The sequence below is a fragment of the Cyphellophora europaea genome, assembly GCF_000365145.1.
Source record: "Cyphellophora europaea CBS 101466 unplaced genomic scaffold supercont1.13, whole genome shotgun sequence".
NCBI lineage: Eukaryota > Fungi > Ascomycota > Eurotiomycetes > Chaetothyriales > Cyphellophoraceae > Cyphellophora > Cyphellophora europaea.
This window is the reverse complement of record NW_008481801.1, coordinates 17,320-35,676: the sequence shown is the minus strand read 5'-3', so window position 1 is coordinate 35,676 and position 18,357 is coordinate 17,320. Positions and strand designations below refer to the sequence as shown.

The 18,357-nt window shown below is 53.4% G+C and overlaps 7 protein-coding genes across 7 annotated transcripts; 3 read left to right on the top strand and 4 right to left on the bottom strand.

The window, feature by feature from the left end:
* Positions 1–436: 436 nt before the first annotated feature.
* On the bottom strand, positions 437–1,237 carry HMPREF1541_10459 (uncharacterized protein; the record flags this gene model as incomplete). The annotated part of the gene is made up of 1 exon (XM_008715130.1): positions 437–1,237. The coding sequence occupies one exon, from the start codon at positions 1,235–1,237 to the stop codon at positions 437–439; it is 801 nt and encodes a 266-aa protein (XP_008713352.1).
* A 2,976-nt stretch (positions 1,238–4,213) lies between these two features.
* HMPREF1541_10458 (uncharacterized protein) lies at positions 4,214–5,434 on the top strand (the record flags this gene model as incomplete). The annotated part of the gene is made up of 1 exon (XM_008715129.1): positions 4,214–5,434. One exon carries the CDS (start codon positions 4,214–4,216, stop codon positions 5,432–5,434), a length of 1,221 nt encoding a protein of 406 aa, XP_008713351.1.
* Positions 5,435–8,293: 2,859 nt separating this feature from the next.
* On the bottom strand, positions 8,294–9,361 carry HMPREF1541_10457 (uncharacterized protein; the record flags this gene model as incomplete). Its single annotated transcript, XM_008715128.1, has 1 exon — positions 8,294–9,361. One exon carries the CDS (start codon positions 9,359–9,361, stop codon positions 8,294–8,296), a length of 1,068 nt encoding a protein of 355 aa, XP_008713350.1.
* A 1,193-nt stretch (positions 9,362–10,554) lies between these two features.
* HMPREF1541_10456 (uncharacterized protein) lies at positions 10,555–11,898 on the bottom strand (the record flags this gene model as incomplete). Its single annotated transcript, XM_008715127.1, has 2 exons — positions 10,555–11,746; positions 11,795–11,898. The coding sequence occupies 2 exons, from the start codon at positions 11,896–11,898 to the stop codon at positions 10,555–10,557; spliced, it is 1,296 nt and encodes a 431-aa protein (XP_008713349.1).
* A 1,733-nt stretch (positions 11,899–13,631) lies between these two features.
* HMPREF1541_10455 (uncharacterized protein) lies at positions 13,632–14,429 on the top strand (the record flags this gene model as incomplete). The annotated part of the gene is made up of 1 exon (XM_008715126.1): positions 13,632–14,429. One exon carries the CDS (start codon positions 13,632–13,634, stop codon positions 14,427–14,429), a length of 798 nt encoding a protein of 265 aa, XP_008713348.1.
* A 241-nt stretch (positions 14,430–14,670) lies between these two features.
* Positions 14,671–15,651, top strand: HMPREF1541_10454 (uncharacterized protein; the record flags this gene model as incomplete). The annotated part of the gene is made up of 1 exon (XM_008715125.1): positions 14,671–15,651. The coding sequence occupies one exon, from the start codon at positions 14,671–14,673 to the stop codon at positions 15,649–15,651; it is 981 nt and encodes a 326-aa protein (XP_008713347.1).
* A 565-nt stretch (positions 15,652–16,216) lies between these two features.
* Positions 16,217–16,873, bottom strand: HMPREF1541_10453 (uncharacterized protein; the record flags this gene model as incomplete). Its single annotated transcript, XM_008715124.1, has 1 exon — positions 16,217–16,873. The coding sequence occupies one exon, from the start codon at positions 16,871–16,873 to the stop codon at positions 16,217–16,219; it is 657 nt and encodes a 218-aa protein (XP_008713346.1).
* Between the last annotated feature and the right edge of the window lie 1,484 nt (positions 16,874–18,357).

Below are 18,357 nucleotides of genomic sequence, written 5' to 3'. Positions count from 1 at the left end.
ATCTACAGTATAGCTTGCCCTTGCTGTAGTAGACTTGAAGCTGTCTTTCACTTCTGTACTCTATTATTTTCTCTGACAATGGCGAGAGAAAGTAACTGCTGCTTCGTGCAGCCTACGCGCTAGGGTCAAGGCTGATGTATAGAAGTCTCTCATGCTCGAAAAAGGCGACGGCATACGGAAGCTGGGGCTCGCACCGACAGTTGGGGAGTGAAGGCGGTCCTTGCCGAGCGCATGTGGCGGCGGACCGGTAGTCTTCCGAAGTCGTTCTACCGTAAGGTAATCAGAGGCTGGCCAACAAATGAAGCGGAGTGTGTTTTGGGAGGGAGGGATCCGTCCAAGGTAGTACGAGGAAGATTCAACATGTTGGAGATCTGCTTCGCACATATTGTTCTCCGACTTGAGGCTATGGTACAGGAGTGATGTTTCCGCCGCTGTCCTACTTCAACAGACTCCCACCTTCGCTCACGTGCACCCTGCCCGTCGCGTTGCGATCTTTCATGAAGTAAAGGTACGCCTCAGCAACATCTTCTGGCATCCCGATCTGCCCAGTCAACGTTTTCGGCCCCACACGATCCGCGACCAATTTTGCTTGCTCCTCCGATGGCATCTGGCCGCCGCCCCAGAGCTCAGTCATGACTGCACCAGGAGCAACGCAGTTGACGCGGATCGGGGCAAGGTTCACCGCCCCGGAGCGTACTAAGCCATCAAACATTCCGCCAATCATGATCATCAACGTCCAACCTGGTTGTGGTCGGTATGTACCCTCGCCGCTGGTAAAGGTCAGCGATGATGCTGGAGACTTGTTCAAGTAGGTCTCGGCGTGCTTCATCAGCATCAACGGTGCAAAGACACGCATGCGTTGCGCGTCGCAGACCATCTCGACAGTGAGGTCAGAGAATGCAGGATTAAACACGCCCGTGCCAGCGGTATATGCGATGTGGTCGAGCTTTTTGGTCTTGTTCTCGGTAGCGAAGTCTAACAGGGCGACGAGGTTGCCTTCCTGGCTCTGCAGGTTGGCAAGATCGCATGCTTTGCCAAGGATGCGGCCTTGTGCTTCCGGATAGGACGCCTCGAGCTCTCTCATCTTACTGTCGATTTTGTCTTGCTTAGATCCGGAGATGATGACCACAGCGCCTTGCTCGAGAGCGCCTTGAGCCACGCAAAATCCAATGCCGGAGGTACCTCCGAGGACCAACACACGCTGCCCTTGCAGCTTCCGAGAGTATCTGGAGAGCATGGGGGCGATCCAAGCATACAATGATTCGTGTTGCTATTCTGTATATGATTGCGGTCCAGGATTATGACTGAAAGAATGTAGAGCAACATCCTCGCTTGGTGGAACAGGACTTATATGCTGATCAGCTCGCCGCTCCGTGAACCCAAGTATCAGAAGTTTTGCGGACTGCCTTCACCAATGATGAATAAGAGCGACATCGATATCGAAACAGCATCGATTGGTAATCTATAACGAACACTTGGCAGTACCCAGATAGGAAGCTGAAACATGATGTGGGGCGGCGCTCGGAATTTGAGGTACCGGAAGCCGAATGCGTGAGACGAAGGCTTTGAAATACTGAACGAGTAGGCTGATGATGCCAGAATTAGATGAATCGGGCCCTCAAAATTCATGCTTAGGTCATGCGAAGGGTCCTACGACAAGTGATGACGGTGAGATCTGGGCCCCGAAGCCGTTTCGGGGGTCCGCGGACCTCCGGTACGCCCCAGTATGGCTCATGGTTGATTCGCCGCGAATTGCCCTCGAGGCAGAGCTACCGTCCGAAAAATGGACGACAAAAGCGTGCAGTGCCACGACTTTCGCTCCTGCCTTGCACACTCTCGCATCTCCTCCCGCCAGCGCCATGGGGATGCGAGGAGTCGCTGACGTCGTGCATGAGCTTTTACGTGGCCTATAGAAGAGCTATGCTGACCGGTAAACACCAAAAGGTCACACACCAGACACCTTCAACCTGGAATTTCTGCCAGGAACAGAGACTCCGTCGCCCATAAAGTGCCTCAGAGTACTGCGCCGCCGGTGTCCACACAATGCTTACCTGTGCCAACGGTGCAGGCCCCAATATGTTTGGGCCATTCCCTCCAAGAACCTTCCCTTACTTGCCTTTACGGGCACCCGCCATGCCCGTACCAAACACTTATACGTCTGACCATTGTCGCGTCTCGAGCCTCTTACTGCATCCTACAAGATACGAAATCGAGTTATTGGCAGAAGGAGATAGTCACTGTGCCAGCTTCGTTGGTCTTCTTAAAGACCATGTCTGCGAACTGCACACGCGTGGGCTTCTGGGTTAACTCTCTGAAGGAACCCCAGTCCGGCACCGGCGGAGCTTCTTGTTGTTGGCACGGCCAAGGTCTGTGGCTGAATCCGTTAGGAACGCCATGACTCGATCGCTAGCAAGGCAGCCGTTGATCGAGGAGATTGAGATTGACTGAAGCACGCAGGCGACAGCCAAGGATTTGATAAAGAACTCAGACCGAGCTCTAGATGTTCATAGGTTATGAAGGAGGGAAAGTCATGTACACGGCACACGCGCGAGTTGGAACACAATGGGTCCGCCAAGCCAAGGCTCGGCTTCAGCCTGGAAGATGTAGACCGCACCTCCACAGTATCTGACACACCAGCTTCTGCACTACATTCGTCAGCAACTAAATGGACCCTGTCCATGGAGCCTATCTACATCGATCACACGCTCAGTACGTCTAGAGTTTTGTCTCATGACGTTCGAGAGTCTGAAAACCTCATCTATGGCAGCGCATACGAGCCATTCCGCAAAGACCACATCCTTCCCCGTCGGACGCTTGTCTCTTGTTGAGATCAGCACGTTCCCAGATGTACGGGAAACTGTTCGCGTTTGCACGACATCGTTTTGAACGACGATTCGGATCTCTCGGAAAGGGCTAGCAAGACTGCTGAAAGAGCTGCGTGTGGCAAAAAAAGACTTTGCGTCTAACATGGTTCGGGAATCGGGCGTCCCACCGAAGAAATATGCGCCCCAGCCGCTAGGTGTGAGTTCAATAAGGCTGGATCCCCTGAGTATCTCGACTCATGCTGACAGCGGTCCAGATCGCCCATCCTGCTCAAAGGCTCGAGAGGTACCTTTTAAAGCCACCCGCCTGTCTTAATCCCCAGTACCGGCTCGGTGTGCATGTCTCTGGTCAGTGGCAAGCCATGCACGGACTTGGATCGCCTGTCGGGTGGCAACTATCGAGACGTTGCGCAATGGTAGCCGTCTGCCACCGCTCCGCCGACTACCGCCACCCCGCCGACTACCCAGCCTGATCAAGCCTCAGCAGGCACAGAGCGCGCGGATACCTTCATAAAATACCCACCATTGCTTGCCCGATGCATTGCGTGACCAAATGTACTTCAAGTGCCTCAACAACGCTGTAGTCTTGGAGCGCAGTCAACAGGTAGGGCCGAACACTAGCCATGGCCTGTCAGAAGGATGGAGAACTCCTGCATTCTGAAGATTTCAGGAATGGCAGTGAGAACAACGAACCTGTGTGAGCCATCTTCGAATAACCTGATGGAGACACGTGATAAGCTCATCTCAATTGACGTCGATCGCAGAACACGAAACCTTCGGAAATTGCGACATCGAGGGACGAGCAAACGTCCTCTGAGTACATCTGTAAACACCTGGGACCTGCTGGCAGAGCTACACGGGCTTATGTCGAACCTGTAGCCACGGAGACGAGCTCCTTCCCGGAGACAAACAATTGCGGATGCTCTGCAGCGGGTGACCATTGAGCAACTTCCGGAGATCATGCTGCCATCGTTTGGGGCGTACCTAGCTTATAGAGAACTCCCCAGAACAAAGCGTGTTTTGCTGATCGAGAACCTCGTATGCTCCTATTGCTGTAGTATGATTAGCTTCAACAATGATGACAGGCTCGCCTAGCCCAGTTTCGGGGTCATATCCGTGGTTTCGGCGGCATGGTCCATGTCTACGAAGGATGATGAATGGGGTTTTTAAGTGATCATACGGTGCGACGCTTGAGGCGCGTTGAATGCGGGGGCCTTCAGCAGCGAGGCAGCACCCAAGGCAGTACCTCACGGGCAAAAGTCTTGGCAGCCGGTCGCGCGTTGCGGATGATTCAAAACTTCCGCAGCCGCTCGATCTTTTCTGAACTCTTCACACACTGTCAAGAGTCTAGTTTTGCATTAGTCAAGACTAGCATAAACATCACCGTCGTCATGGTCAGACATAAACCTGACCGTTCCGACTGGTTTCCCGCCGTCTGTTCAAACAGCGGCTGCAACAACACAACAACGTTGCCCCCCCGCTTTGCAGGCAATTTTCCCAATTGTCGCAAGTGCGACTCTCCTCTGACGACAGAACGGTCGTTGATCCTGAAACAAGGATCCGCATCCAATCGTGGTGGCGGAGGCAAGGGCTCAAACACCCCAGGTGGCAAGTCTGGCGCCGGTGGTAACACCAACGCGTCTAGCAGTGCCCCTCCCAGCTCCAAGCGTAAGCGCAACGGCGAGGAGGAGGACACATCCCTGGGCGAGGAACAACCTATCAAAGCAGATGCTAAGAAGGTTAAATCCGAGTTCCCCGTAGATACCTACAGAGGGCAACATCACTGGTGCATGTTCCATCATATTCTTGGACATGCTTTCAAGGTCTGCGACTCAAACGATATCAAAGACTATGGCCAGGTTGATTACAGCCTCCATCTCGAGTGGGAAAGACTGGCATCATTCGATGAGGTATACTCTGTTTGGGTTGACCAGCTCCCTCTCCATCTGACAGGTGCCATGCATCATGCGGCCCTGTTCAACGGCGTTCTTCACGACTGGCGACAATTTGTCATCAGGAGAGATCTTCTCATGATTGAGATCGCCGCGATCATCGAAAGTGTCGTGGACGACAATGGCGACAAGAGCACTCACCTTAGCGTGGAGCTTTTGCACATTGCTACGCTTGCCTTTGCGCAGCAAGCCCATTTCGTGGCCAAGCTCGCAGCGTGGCTCAAGTCGTGGGTTGAGGTAGTCGATCACGCTCTCGCTCCGCTTATCCAAGCCGCGAAAGCTGACTCGTCGCCGCAGGCATTCCTTCACGAGCAAGAAGTCCCTCCACCACTGAACCCTTCCGTGATCATGGCGAAGGTCAATGCCTTAAAGGGATTGATCCAGGACTACGAGAAAGAGATCTTCTTGATCCGACTTGGTCTGTCCGAGACCATGAATCGCACGAGATATCTCGGCAACGCAAATGCTTTAAAGCTTTGCTGTTCGTTCATCTCCGATTGTCTCCTCATTACCGAAGACTTTAAGGAGAATGAGCCTACCATCCATCTTGTGCGTTTGCCAGAGCTGGATGGCATTGCCAAAGACATCACAAAGGCTGTCAATGACGACTTTCCTGGCCGCTTCAACGCGCCATCCTTCGACTTTCTTCCGCGGAAGTGAATGTCGTGCCTCTAGGGGTACACCTTTCTCAGTGAGGAAGTAGGCACGCGTAAGCGTGTCCAGCAGTACATGTGGACTTCATTTGAGGTTATGCCCAGACCACATGTACTCTGGCCCATCCACTGGCTCGTCGCACAGACCATCACTGGGGGGGCCGCAATTTGACATTATGCTGCCACTAGAGATGATCATCATCCACATCTCCTCCCTAGGAGAGAACTGACAACGACCAAATGCAAGCGAGACTTAAGCGAGCCTGACCATCGGCGCGACCTCGCACATGCCGTCTCACGGCCGACAAACTCCAACTGACTCCTGCGCGGAACCTCGGCACGCGAGCTACTAACTCCGACCGTACCTCCCCGCGGCCACAATATGGGTGGCATCAACATTGATCGTCGACGAAGGCAGAGCTTGTCCAGTGTGCCACAGCGCTATATCGAACGGTCGCACCAGACTGCGGATGAGTAACACCTCCTCGAGAATTTTGATTCGATCATGCAACCATTCTGCATAAAACCTTGCTCCGTAAGCTGAGCCACGACAACGTGCCTGCAGAGCTATCACAAAACCACCTACATGCCATAGCACCAGCACTGCACCCAATAAGCCGCGTATCGCCCTGTATGACGAGCAAGACACAATTAATGTCCGCCGTTTGCGAACCCATGACACACGACCGAAGGTTTATGTGGCCTTTCAAAATCACAGGGCGCGTGAGTTTTCGGATCCATTGATATGAGCACGTTGGAGACGGAGCAGCTCTGGATTACGAGATGGAGAAGTTGGCTACAACGGCAACACTACGTTGTCCGCATTACTGGTTTGAATCGTCTCTACCGTGATAGTGTTCAACCACATGCTGACTGTCAGCACACCACCGGTCTCTCCTTGATAGAATATCATATTGATGGCGTCGCTTTGGCCGACGGGTTTGTAAGACTCTTGACGGATCTTCGTTTGCTGCAGTGACCTCCTATTCGATTTGACGGAAAACGCTTTGGCCACACCATCTTGAAGCTTTGACATTGAAAATATACGATCACACCATGCTCTCGCATGGGTCGGAGTGACGCCCAGCTTTATTCTCCGGTCCTTCGTAGAGAACAGGCTTGAGACGGTAGACATTGTGGTTTCGACATCTTGAATCGCCGCACTTGCGATCGCGGCAACTGTAACAACGGACGCGGACGAAGGAACTGACGCAGCGGCGGAGGTTGGCGATGACGCCGACAGGGTGATGAACGCTCGAATGCCAGTGGAACGGTAGGGAGCACCTTGCTTTGTCGCAATCCGGCGAAGGTCAGCCAGAAAGAGTCTACCGCCACATGGCTAGTCATTCCGGACGCCGGCGTCACTGGTTTGCATCAATTTGCTCTTCTTTTGTGTTGATATCAGCGCCGTCGGCTGCGGTTGTCTCGTCGCGAAGCTTCTGCAGTAACAACGGATTTCCGATTGCGACGCGACTCTTACGGAGTTATCACGATTCTGGGAAACCGCGAAATTGAGCGTCGGTCGAACCTCGATCGTGGGTTATCGTAGCTCTTGCGATGGCATGGAAGCGCGGACAGGCACGCTGTCTTGGAACGTCTGTAGCTCTTTCGCTGGAGAATTTTGTACCAAGGGCAACCCCGCGGTTGTGACAATGTCGCCTCTTCGAAGGAACGATCGACTTGACGTGCGGAGGCACAGCTGTCTTCGCTGGGAGTGCTGTAAATCAACGGTACTGAGCAGGCACCACGAGGCTCCTTAGTGTCCAGAGCACTGTCTGGACAGCCGACACGGTCTGATCGCGTATGGGAGCGCACCTGGTGGTGGATTACACTATGGGCAGGCATGTCGAAGTTCAAGGTTGCGGAGACGAAGCATACCTTGAACAATGGAAAAAGCTCATACAGAATCTTTGTGAAAGGAGTAGAACAAAAGATGGGAATAGGTCTGTGCTGATTGTCAACGTACTGGAAACCGGATTTATCTTTGTAGCTGATGGCACCCGCATACTAAAACGCCACAATGCGACCTTGGTTCTCGCTCCGCGGCCTCGCTTGCGAAAAGGCACCGGCCTACACATAGCAGCGCGCATATGATCCGGCTGCTCTTGCAGCACTCCTGTAGTCGATGTCGTGGAATGACTACGTAGTGCGGTAGGCGGGAGTACGAAAGTTGGCGTTCGAAACATTCACGTCACAGTCTGTCCACTATCGGCAGAAGGACTTGGGGACTGCACAGTGTTGTGCTGAGGATTTGGGACCTTCTTGGCCTGCCCCAGCTTACTGGTAGCAGTGGATAGTCAACACCGCGAAGAGGTGAGATCCCATCGTCGACCAAGGGGTTTTGGCGGGCAACCCCCCCGTGAGGCTCTTGAACCTCACGTAAAGTGCTTTACAGCACCCTATGCCCTAGGTGGCCAGAAGCACACCCTTACCCCGAGTGTTCCTCGAGAGACACCGGGATGAGTTCATAAGCCTGTGCCAAGGGGCTTATGTCGTAGTCGTCGACATACTGCAACCCAAGTCTCTCCAGTTCTGGCGAATCTGGAAATACCGGCCAAGCAGTTGTCGCATCGTCGGGCAGCGACAGGAGGGCAACCAGCGTTCTTCGGACCGCCCAAAATCGGCTCTCGAAGCGTTTCTTGTCCGCAAATGTCCAAAATGCAACCTCTAAAAGAAGGACTTGGAATTTGCTGGAGACGAACAGCGCCTCCTTATGGACACGCTGCTCGAGCAGCTTAAGCAATTGCTCAAAGTACTTAGCTTGCTGCATAGCAGCCGCCATTTCGCCAGCTTGAGCTTGACCGAGAACAATGTTCCAGGAAGACTTAGCGATGTCACGAACGGTGCGTAAAAACCAATCGTGTCGCTACTCGAAATCCTTTGCGCCAGAGATATCGAATGTATCCAGGCGTGCCATTGCGGCCTTTGCATGCTGCTGCGCTCGAGCATCGACAGAGGCTAGCTCTGCTATCGCCATGCCTTGAAAGACGGCGACTTCATTTCTGAACGCTTTGGGATTGCTATTCAGAGTGTTGCTGATTCGTTCAGTCGCAGACGTGAACGCTTGATGTCTGGACAACGTCGCGGCGAGCTGTGTTGGCACTTGGACATCCCGCGGAGACGGAGTCTCGGCCATGAGCTTGAATAGTCGAGCATACAGCTCGGCGGCTAGGCGGTGCTTCTTCCACTCGGCTCGAGGGGTAGCCTCTGCTGCGAGCTCTTCGAGCTTCTCTGTTTCCGAGCGGATTGACTCCATCTCGTTCCAGCCTGTGGTTTCTAGAAGCACAGGTTCGAACAAGTCTCGAGCATGCTCGTACAAACGCATGGCCGCTTCCTCAGCTTGACTAGATTGACTTGCTGCGCCAACCAGAAGCATGACCTTTTCAGCCAGCCAAGAGGTGAGGAGCTTCAAGTGTCCTTCATCTCCCACGACTTGTGAAGCGCCACCTTGAACAGGCTGGCCTGGCTTGGCTGTGAATTTGTCTGTAAGACGAATTCCGCAAATGACTGCCGGTTGTGCTGGATTGAAGTCCAAATTGCTTGGGCGGGTTTTCAGCCACGAGGAGGGGTTGACTTCTAGGTCTTCCATGGCCTTGTCGGTGTCTTCGACACCCTCATCCACTGGCTTGGGATCGCTGTACACTTCAGCGTCGAGAAGCGTGCTATCACCCGTCTGGGCGTTCTGGGCGGGCTTAGAAGTCTTCGGCTTCTTCTCTCGTGCACGAGGGCCCGCTAGGAGCCGCTTCATGACCGGATCTCGGCCCTGTTGCTTCAACTGAGCCGCTAGGGCATGCAGCGGCAGCGCTGTGTAATTGGCGTCGACTCGGTCCGCGAACTGCGGTGGTTCGAGCCACGTTGGAAGCTCGGCGTCCCTAAAGACAACCGGCCAAAGCTGGTCCTTGGACCAAGTTTTTTTGGAGCCTTCGTTGGTCATACTGACTCGCGAAGGTATTTTGAACAATGTCATTGAAGAAAGAAATAATTGCGTTCGTCCAGAGAGTTGAACTGCAGCGCAGCAGAATGCCAAGCATTTAAGCCTTGGCCCAACCTAGCCTGCCGGCCTGCCCTGCCCTGCCCTCACGAAGTCGAACGCTGGCACTGATGTCTCGTTGGTGTCACCGGTGGCAATGGAGTGCAGTATGTTTGCTCACCAATGCCAATATTCCTAACGCAGCGTGTTATGCAAGACGCTTTCTCAATCTCCGAAAATCGATCGAACTTCCTCACCAAACGCGTTGTCCACGCCTGGCCTGCGCGCATGTTCTCTCCCAATTGAAGCACTCCGACTTCGGCTTTGCCACAGCTCCGTCCGAGGAGCAGATTTGCGATCACGATGTTCTCGAAGCACGGCCTGCGCCCTCGAGTATGCAACGATCACTGGTTCGTGTGATAATCCCGGGACGTTGGTCTCGACGGCCATTTCTTCGGCGCACTTGCTGAGCAGAATCTGTCATGCCAGGACTATGGACATGTTCAGCTCCTTGTCCATGGCCAGAAATGACTGAGGCGCGAGGATCGACCACGTCTGTGAGCATGAGTTTGTTTACTGCTCTATTCTCGAAACAATGAAAAAGAAACTGCGGATGAAGAGGTCAGTTTTGACTTTACAGGGGTATAGATCAGCAACGACACCTATTTTTGGAACCTCTCCCCACTTCTTGGGTCGTGTCCTGTTGTCTTGCTGCAGGCCAGGGCGCACTCGGCCGCCGGAATCGATCGCCCGTGTCGCACGAGTGTCACTCCCTGCATCTGCTATCAGCAACAGAACGAACGAAGTCGTGGGAACTAGACGCCGAAAGGTCCTGCGCCTCGCCTGAGACGATTCCGAGTTGCAGTTTCTCTTAGCCTGCGGAAATATCAAAACGCAGTGGATGGCCAACACCACGAAGAGGTGGAAACTGGTCGTTGACCGTTTGCGGGGCTGGCATTACTGCCGTTGTTGATCTCAGAATTGGAGAAGAACACTGTCAGCCGGTAAGCCTCATAGAGTCAGGTTGTCTACGACCCAAACCGGGTCAATTGAGCTGTATTTGTAGAGAGAAGATGCTGTGTTTATCTCATCATTGTTCGCTATCTCTAATGCCTTTGGATGATCCGTGATCAAATGGTGTGGGTATCCACGTTCCCTTAGCTGCCGCGCTGGTATTTGTCGACGAGGGCCTGGCGAATGTCGGCGTTATCATGACCTTGATCACAGGTGCCATTCGGAGGAGGACCACCCTTCAAGCATGGCTTACCATTTCTGAAAGAGGAACAAGTCGGCAAACAGTGCAGATATCGCATGCCATCTCCTTGCCAGCAGCCTGGGCGGACACATGGAGTGAGACTTCGTGGCTGAGAGCAGCGGGGGTTAGAATGATAACCACCGAGGTGGATCATGCCCTCTCCACCGTGTAGGCAATCCTGGTAGCGGAAATCCGGGCAGATGTGGAAGCGTCTTGCGGTCACGCAGGCGTTGGGGTTACCACAGTCTCGTCCAGCTTGGGCCTTGCCACAGAGACGATGCATTTTACTGCGGAAAATGCGAGAATTGATGTAGGGCTGGCGCTGCCTCATGTCCAAATCTTCGGCCTGTTCAATGGCGGCCACAACAGCATCCCACTCTTCTTTATATCTGGTGTTGGGGACATTTGGGTCCCAGACCGAGCCGTCATGGAGAGCATGATGATCTGACTGCAACAGCTCACCAGACGAGAGAGCTACATTGGGTGCGGGTATCCGCTTGATTACCGGCGGGCTTGGTTCTTCTCCACGAGCTGCTGCCATACTGAATGAAGCCCAGGCATTAACAGCTGTAGTAGAAGGAGTGGCACTTGACCGAACCAAGGTGAAAGCTGTGCTTGAAGTGGGCATGACGGGAGTGATGATGGGCGCGGTGGCGACGGTGCGAGGTAGCAGTCGGCCGGGAGGGTCGAGAAGTCGGGGAGGTGGCTCAACACCACGAGCACTGCCAGCACCATCGTTGACTGCCGGTATCGGCGTAGCAGCGACATCGACAGGACTGGGTTCTGGTATCAGATTGCCACCATCGCTTGTATTAGTAGGTGCCGGCATCAGCGTTTCAGGACTTTTGCACAGCACCCTGCCATCTTTCGAGGCCGGAGGTGGTGGTATCCGCCGCAGCTCGACGAGACGCTTGTTCACTCGTCTCGAGACTGCATGGCGAGTAGTTCGGTCTTGCTTGGCGAAAGGCTCGCACTTTAGATCGAGCTGCCTCATAATGGCTTTGTTGGTGTATGGAGCAAGATCTGTTTCAGCCACAAGGGCGCAGAGATATTCGGTGAGCTGGTCAGGGTCGAGGCAGTCTTCGACTTTGAAGCTAGACGTATTAGCAGTGGTAATTTACTGCGAGACAAGCTCAACATACAAGTTTTTGCTCGAAAATTCGGTAAAAGAGGTGGAGGAGGGCATGCCAGACACAGAATCCGTGAACTGGGCGAGCCCATTGGTGATGGCGTTGGGAGAGAACATGTTGGAATCGATGGTAGAGGACTGTAAATAGTCAAAACAGTGGATGAGGAATGGAAGATGGGAGATGGAAGAGAGGGCAAAAGTGTTGGGACTCAGCAGAGAATGTAGAGTAGGCACCGGGGAGCCCGTGGCTGCCTTCTCATCATCGGCCCGTTCTACGGCTGAACCGCCTTGGGCATGCGCGAACTCGGCGAAAACTGGTAGCTGCTATTGAGGTCGAATTACGGCTATGGGTGCTATATGGCTAACATTCTATAGCGCTCAAGCTTCTCGAAAGTCTCAGGTAGCGTCACGACTGGGTCCTCGGGCCCTGTGGTGGAGGTACGGTGGCTCCGTGGGCAGAACTGACGACGATGAAGCCCCCGCTACACGCATACCTGCAGCACCTCTGCTCAACGAGAAGATTTCTGCGATGTTCGTACCAACAATTGCTTCGCCGATGCCTGCGACCACTTGAGCTCAGTGTAAGTGCAGATGCTTCCCCTACGATCTCGAAAGAGGTGGGAGCAACGGGAAATGTTGTCTGCGCTTTCACGATAGGTAGAAGGAACCCGCTCCTCGCCGGCATTGGCCTGCCAAAGCTGATGTAGTTGGACCACATAAATTGTCAAGCAAATGGGCATGTGCAGCGCTGCTGTATGCCCAGGGACCCATGTCAATGGCGGCTCCTGAAAAGCCAGCTTTGCCGCTTCGGGTGCTGAATTTGGGGTACGGCAATCTCCGGCCTGGGATTGCCTGGATCGAGGCACAACCTTGACCTCCTGTATACTCCTGTGAAGCCACGCCTTGTAGCCAATAACGGAGTAGCCCAGGGTTCAGGGAGGTGGTAGTCTACGTGGAAACCGACAGGTGAAGACCCTACCCACAAATGAAGTAGAGTCCGACCGAGCGTCGTCTTGCTCCTTGGAGACCTGTACAATTGTGAGTTTTCTTCAAACGTGTCAATGGGTGCTGTGACCTAAACCTTCCCGGTAAAGGGGCTGTTCTCTGACTGCGAGACTGAATGGTTGGTCGACCAACTCTTTTCTTCCCTTTTCACGGACCCAACTTTGCAACTGCGCCCCGTGGGGGCGAGATGGCCGAGCCAACAGTTGAGCAAGCCGTAACGACTTATCCTCATGAAAATCGACAGGTCGACAGTCGAGGAACCCAGCAAGAGTGCGAAGAGTGTGTAAGCCAAATGTTGCTCTCGAGGGATTGCCTGCGCTCGGTGCGCTGAACGCAAACGTTATCGCCGAAGAAGGACAGACAAACGCAGGTAGGTGGTTGCTCACTGAAGAATACTGTACGGCCAGGGCCATGCAGGTAGGTGGCGATAAATTCGGCGTACTGGGTGACGATGGAGGCTGCGATTCTTGCCGTCCGCGCGGCAAGCACACACGGAGCTCTGAAGACTGCAGAAGGCGGAATAATGTACTGGGAGGAAGCTCCACGTGCTTGGGTGACACTTCGCTGAGACTGAATAAAGAGTCTTGCAGAGTTGAGCATGTGGCGGCAGAACTGGAGGCGAGTTGAAGGCGTGCCAAGTAAGGCAGATGGTGATCAGGGAGCTGCGGTCGTTGGTCTTCACTTGGGCTTAAGTCACCCTCAGGGACACAAGTTTCAGAAGTTGGACAATCCCTCGAAGTTCGACCACCTGGATCATCCGACTGCTTGATATTTCGCATCCTTGCCATCATCGTGCCACTATCGATCGTTGCCGGCATCCTACCTAGGACATCGTAGTATCCGGCATGTCGCCTCCGCAGCAACCGCGGCCCCCCAGAAGACGCACTCGCGCCCAGGCTTTCGCCGCAGGGTCTTCACGTCCCAGCGTTGCAGATGCATCCACCGAGATGCGGACTTCGCCTCCGAGGTCTCAGACACCGCTGTACACTCCACCGACAGGCACAGGCCTCGAGGACACGAAGCCCCCGCTTTGGTCGATCCAATACAGTGTCCTAGAGACGGAGGAGCCGACTACGCCAGGAAACACATCCAAGAGAAGACGCAAAGACAGGAAGAGAGCCATGGGTCAGAAATATCCCGAACATCCACACGACGACGACGATCTCGGTCTGCCGATTTTCCAAGACTCGTACATGACCAGAATCCTGCCCCAGATCGCAGCTCTCGGTGTCAAGCCAGATACACAACTTCAAACTCCTTTCGAGCGCGCACCGAACCATCCTGGACCATCCCCAACCGTGTCGGCATCAGACTATTCTCTGGAGACTGGAAGGGTGCAGGCTCATATTGTGCCACGAAAGTACGCGATGACACAAGCAAGATTTCGCGTCGTCTCCAAAGCAGGCACGCGTGTGTTTCTTCAGCCACAGCTCGGCTTTGGAATATCGTCGACGTACAAGCGGGTCTCTCAAGATGGTGTAGCTATCTCGGCAAAGGACGTTCAATACGACAACGATGTGCAGGGAATCGTGTTTGCAGACTGGATCGAGCCTAAACGCGAAGGCATGCTCAAGGAGCAAGACCGATTGACAAAGCTGTGGGCCAACAAGGTAAGGAGCTATCGAAAAGCCATGAGACGATGAAGTCTGGACTTGATCGACCGAGAATGGGAGGCTGGCAACAAACGCATTTTTCACCGACTGTACAGCTACAAGCCCCACCGGCAGATGCTGGAACATTTCGTCCAGATCCAAGACGCGCGCGAGGATCTGACACCTGAGCAAGGCGCCTGCCAGACGAGTACGAAGGGAGGCCTGCTACGCGCGTGGTCGAGTGGAACAACCTCAGCGAGGCCCAAAAACTATTCATCGATCGCATGGTGCCATGACTCCGGAGCAGGAGGTCGAGTTCCAACGCCTCGAAGAGTACGGCTTGGACCTAGAACACGAAACACCGGATACCCTCGTACGTGGGTTCCTCTTCGCTGAAAGACACGAGATTCGAGAGGCCATTGTACGATTCCGCCAACGCTTTAAATCGATCGAGATGCCCCGCGCCAAAGCATACGAGCAGGAGGAATGCATATTGGCAGCTCTTCGCATCCAAGAGCTCGTATCAAAATTAAGCAGCCAAGTTGAGGCAGCTCTCATGGAACTCCTTCCTGAGAAGCAAGTGGGCGGGCTCCTACCAGCAGACAAAACTCGTGTGGCAGAGGCTATAGCGCTGGACCGTGAGCAGGACGCAGCGGAACATGGAAACGACTACGGGCTCATCAAGGCTCGCATAGCCACGTGGATAGTCCGTGACATTGGTCTACCGGAAAGTACCCAGGAGTATAGGCTGATGCGCGAACTCAGTCGCGTTGATGAGGAACCCCAAGACCCCGCCAACTTTAACGTGCCATTCAACGTGTTGCTCGCCCTGAGGCGGAAGCGTGGCGAGGCAGAGCCAGAATCTGTCCATCGAAGTTTCCCTAGCAGTATGGTGGGGCGACCTACTACATGCGCGTTTGGAGATGTGTCTCGGCTCTCGATGCATGTCCTAGCCGAATGGCAGCCGAAAAGTCAAGAAGTCTATGATTATTTATTGGGCTACACGGAAGAACGGTATGGAGGCAGTCTGACTGGTGTGGAGGCCGGCGCAGCGCTTGACCGATGGCTGGCTGAACACCCATTCCCGAGAAACGTGGTGTGGGACAATGACGGCGTCGTGAATAGTGAAGAGGCCCAGAACGACACGACGGTCGGTGAAGATGCTGGAACACGCATCGTTAATGATGGCGACATTAATCCCGACCATAACAGTTTGAAGACTCGTGGAGTGCGGACTGGACACTTGGACGGCAACTTACGCCACATCGACTGAGAATTGCCTCCGGATATGGCTTCGGGTCAGGAGCAAAGCTTAGCGTGCGATGCGTTGCCGCAGGATTCGACAGTTCCGCAGCAACAAACTCAAGAGCCGAAAGACACGCTGACCAGATTTTAACTGTCGATAGTGCAAGCTTTTTCGTCCACCTGCGTCCGGCGGCGCAAATTTTAATGCGCTCGTAAGCCAACGGGCGAATCAACAATTTTCTACCATTACAAGCTAGTCCTTGTGTACGCATACCAGGCCAGAACGTCGAAAAGGGAAAACAATGACAAACCTATAGACTTAGGTAGTCCCAGAGAGTAGTGAGTGAAATCGAACAGCGTCGACGACGCTGTCTGGTTCGTCAAACTCAGGTCGTGGCTACTCAGCACGATACTTGAGACTGTCATAAAACAGGACGGACAACAACATGACCGTCGCGGACGCTGTCGTTCGAGTCGCTGCAAGAGGTGGACTTAGATTGTTACTTCATCAGAAGGAAAAGCATAATACCGTCCACAATGGAATAAATTATTGGCTTCCCCAAATTTCTACAACAGATCGAAGCCCTTTGATATCAATTATCAGGCAGTCGATACAACTCCTCCTCGATATTAGCCAGTGTGGATCTTTCCCTTGGTCCATTCCGCAACCCATACAGGTGCTGAAAACTCATAATCATGGGACGCCATGCGTCCGGATCAATTCTGTTTACGTGGTCGGCCAGTTTTATCTTGTCGTCGACATGTGTTTGCGTGACCTTGACCTCGATTGCGTAGGTAAAGCCTTTCGCCTCTCCGGACAGGTTATTCATCATCTCATAGTGACCCATGTACTCGGCTTCCATGTGCACTGGGCACTCTTGTATGCGGGCTGGTCGCACACTCTGTGACGCGACTGGCGTCAACCCCGCAGTCTGGAATTTGTCTTTATCATGGCGGTACCCCAATATGACCTTGACGTCCGGTACTGGATCTGAACCGGTGGTGCGTGCCAACGCGTTCACTTGTTTAATCATGTCGTCAGATGGAAGATTCAAAACGCACTGTTTGTCGCGGAGCAGATTGATCGTGGTCTGGGAGTTGCTCTCCAGGCCGAGCATGCATCTTTTCCCCAGCCAGAATGCCGATGATATGGGACCAATGTTGGTAGTGCCGTCCGAGTTTTGCGTGGTGACGAGGACGACGGGCGTCCCCCAGTAGAATATAGCGGGATCAATGCTAATGTGAGGCATCTTCACTAAAGAGTCCCGCTAACAGCAAGCTTGATTGAAGATGTTTCGAACTGGTAGGGTTTTAAGTTGTGAATCTGTTAGCACGCCGGCTTCAATATATAGGTACCGCTCCTGCCGAATATGCCACCTACAACATGGCTACGTCTAACGGAGGGAAAATAGCGCAGCCGCGGACTCGCAAGCTACCTCTTTCCGCTGCATGCTCATTGGCCAGTACTTCAGCAAAGTGGGCTACACTAGTTCGCCAAGCCCGCTTAACGGTGGCTTTTGTAGGGTAGACGCTTGCTCTCAAATCAGCCAATCACGCGCTCACGATCAGTGTTTTTATGTACGTCAGACACACCTCAGAACGTTGTATAATGTCTCCTTAATTTTGTCATGAGACGCTGGCCCTCAAACATAGCGGCACGCAGCTCGTGACATCTACTCACATGTCTCTATTCTTACCACACCTGGCAGAGCGTCCCGGTAGCGAAAGATTTCGCGCAGTAGCGTACTATGCTCCTGCGAAGCTGCTATGGGCCTCCGTCCAACGCTGGCAAGACTCTGGTTTGGGAACACTTGGTGCACTTCATTGAATGAGCAAGCAATTTGGCTATATGATTAGAGGTAGACTTCCATTGCTTCATTCTTGCGCAGTCAAGCGCCGAAAATCGGCGTCTTTCTTCGTCAACGTTGACCTCCTAAATGTGGGGTCCTCGATGTCAACACTCAACTCGGGCTACCTCTTCGCTCGGCTGCAGGGGATTTGTATTACTCTACGCGGCATAAGCTACACTATATCGCTCTTAGAAGGTCCTGCGTACGGCCCCCAGATCCCTGTCCAGTAATTTGATGCTTTCTGCCAACGCTGACCAATTCGTGAGCATAGAACCCTGGGCAGAGTACATGGTCGACCTCTCTAATCAGTCCAGTATCAAAGATGACTCGATAAGGTCGACTGGCGTGGTTCCTACTCTACATCCTGAGTTCTTGTAGTCATCACTTGGTCCGAAATTTGCCCTATTTTGTTGATCTGCTCCCGCCAGCGTCGTGCAACAAAACCAATCACTGCCGAAAATGTGGGCAGCAGTCAAGATTCTTTGCGGTAGTCTAATTGCTATTGAAGTAATTTGCGGCGATCGGCTTGCCGAGACTGATCTTCTTCCCGCACTCGTCCAGGCTGAAGCGCATACAATACCAAATGAGCAGAGGCTTACCTCCGGTGGCTGCTAATAGAGAAAGAAAGAATAGCTTGGGCAGAACTCGCTCGCTTGGATGCTTTAGAATCTTCACAAAACCCCATGAGCTGCGTAGAGACCTACGAAATAAAGTCAATCGAAGCTAGTCCACATGTGTTAGGGATTGACGATCGTTCTTAGGGGCCGGTCAGGGACTGTTCGCACGACTATGAACAGGGGGTTGATTCCCGTGGTAAGATAAGTATAAATGTACTGCTTATTGCTTGAAAGCCTCCACTCCGGGACAAGCCGTATCCACGCTCT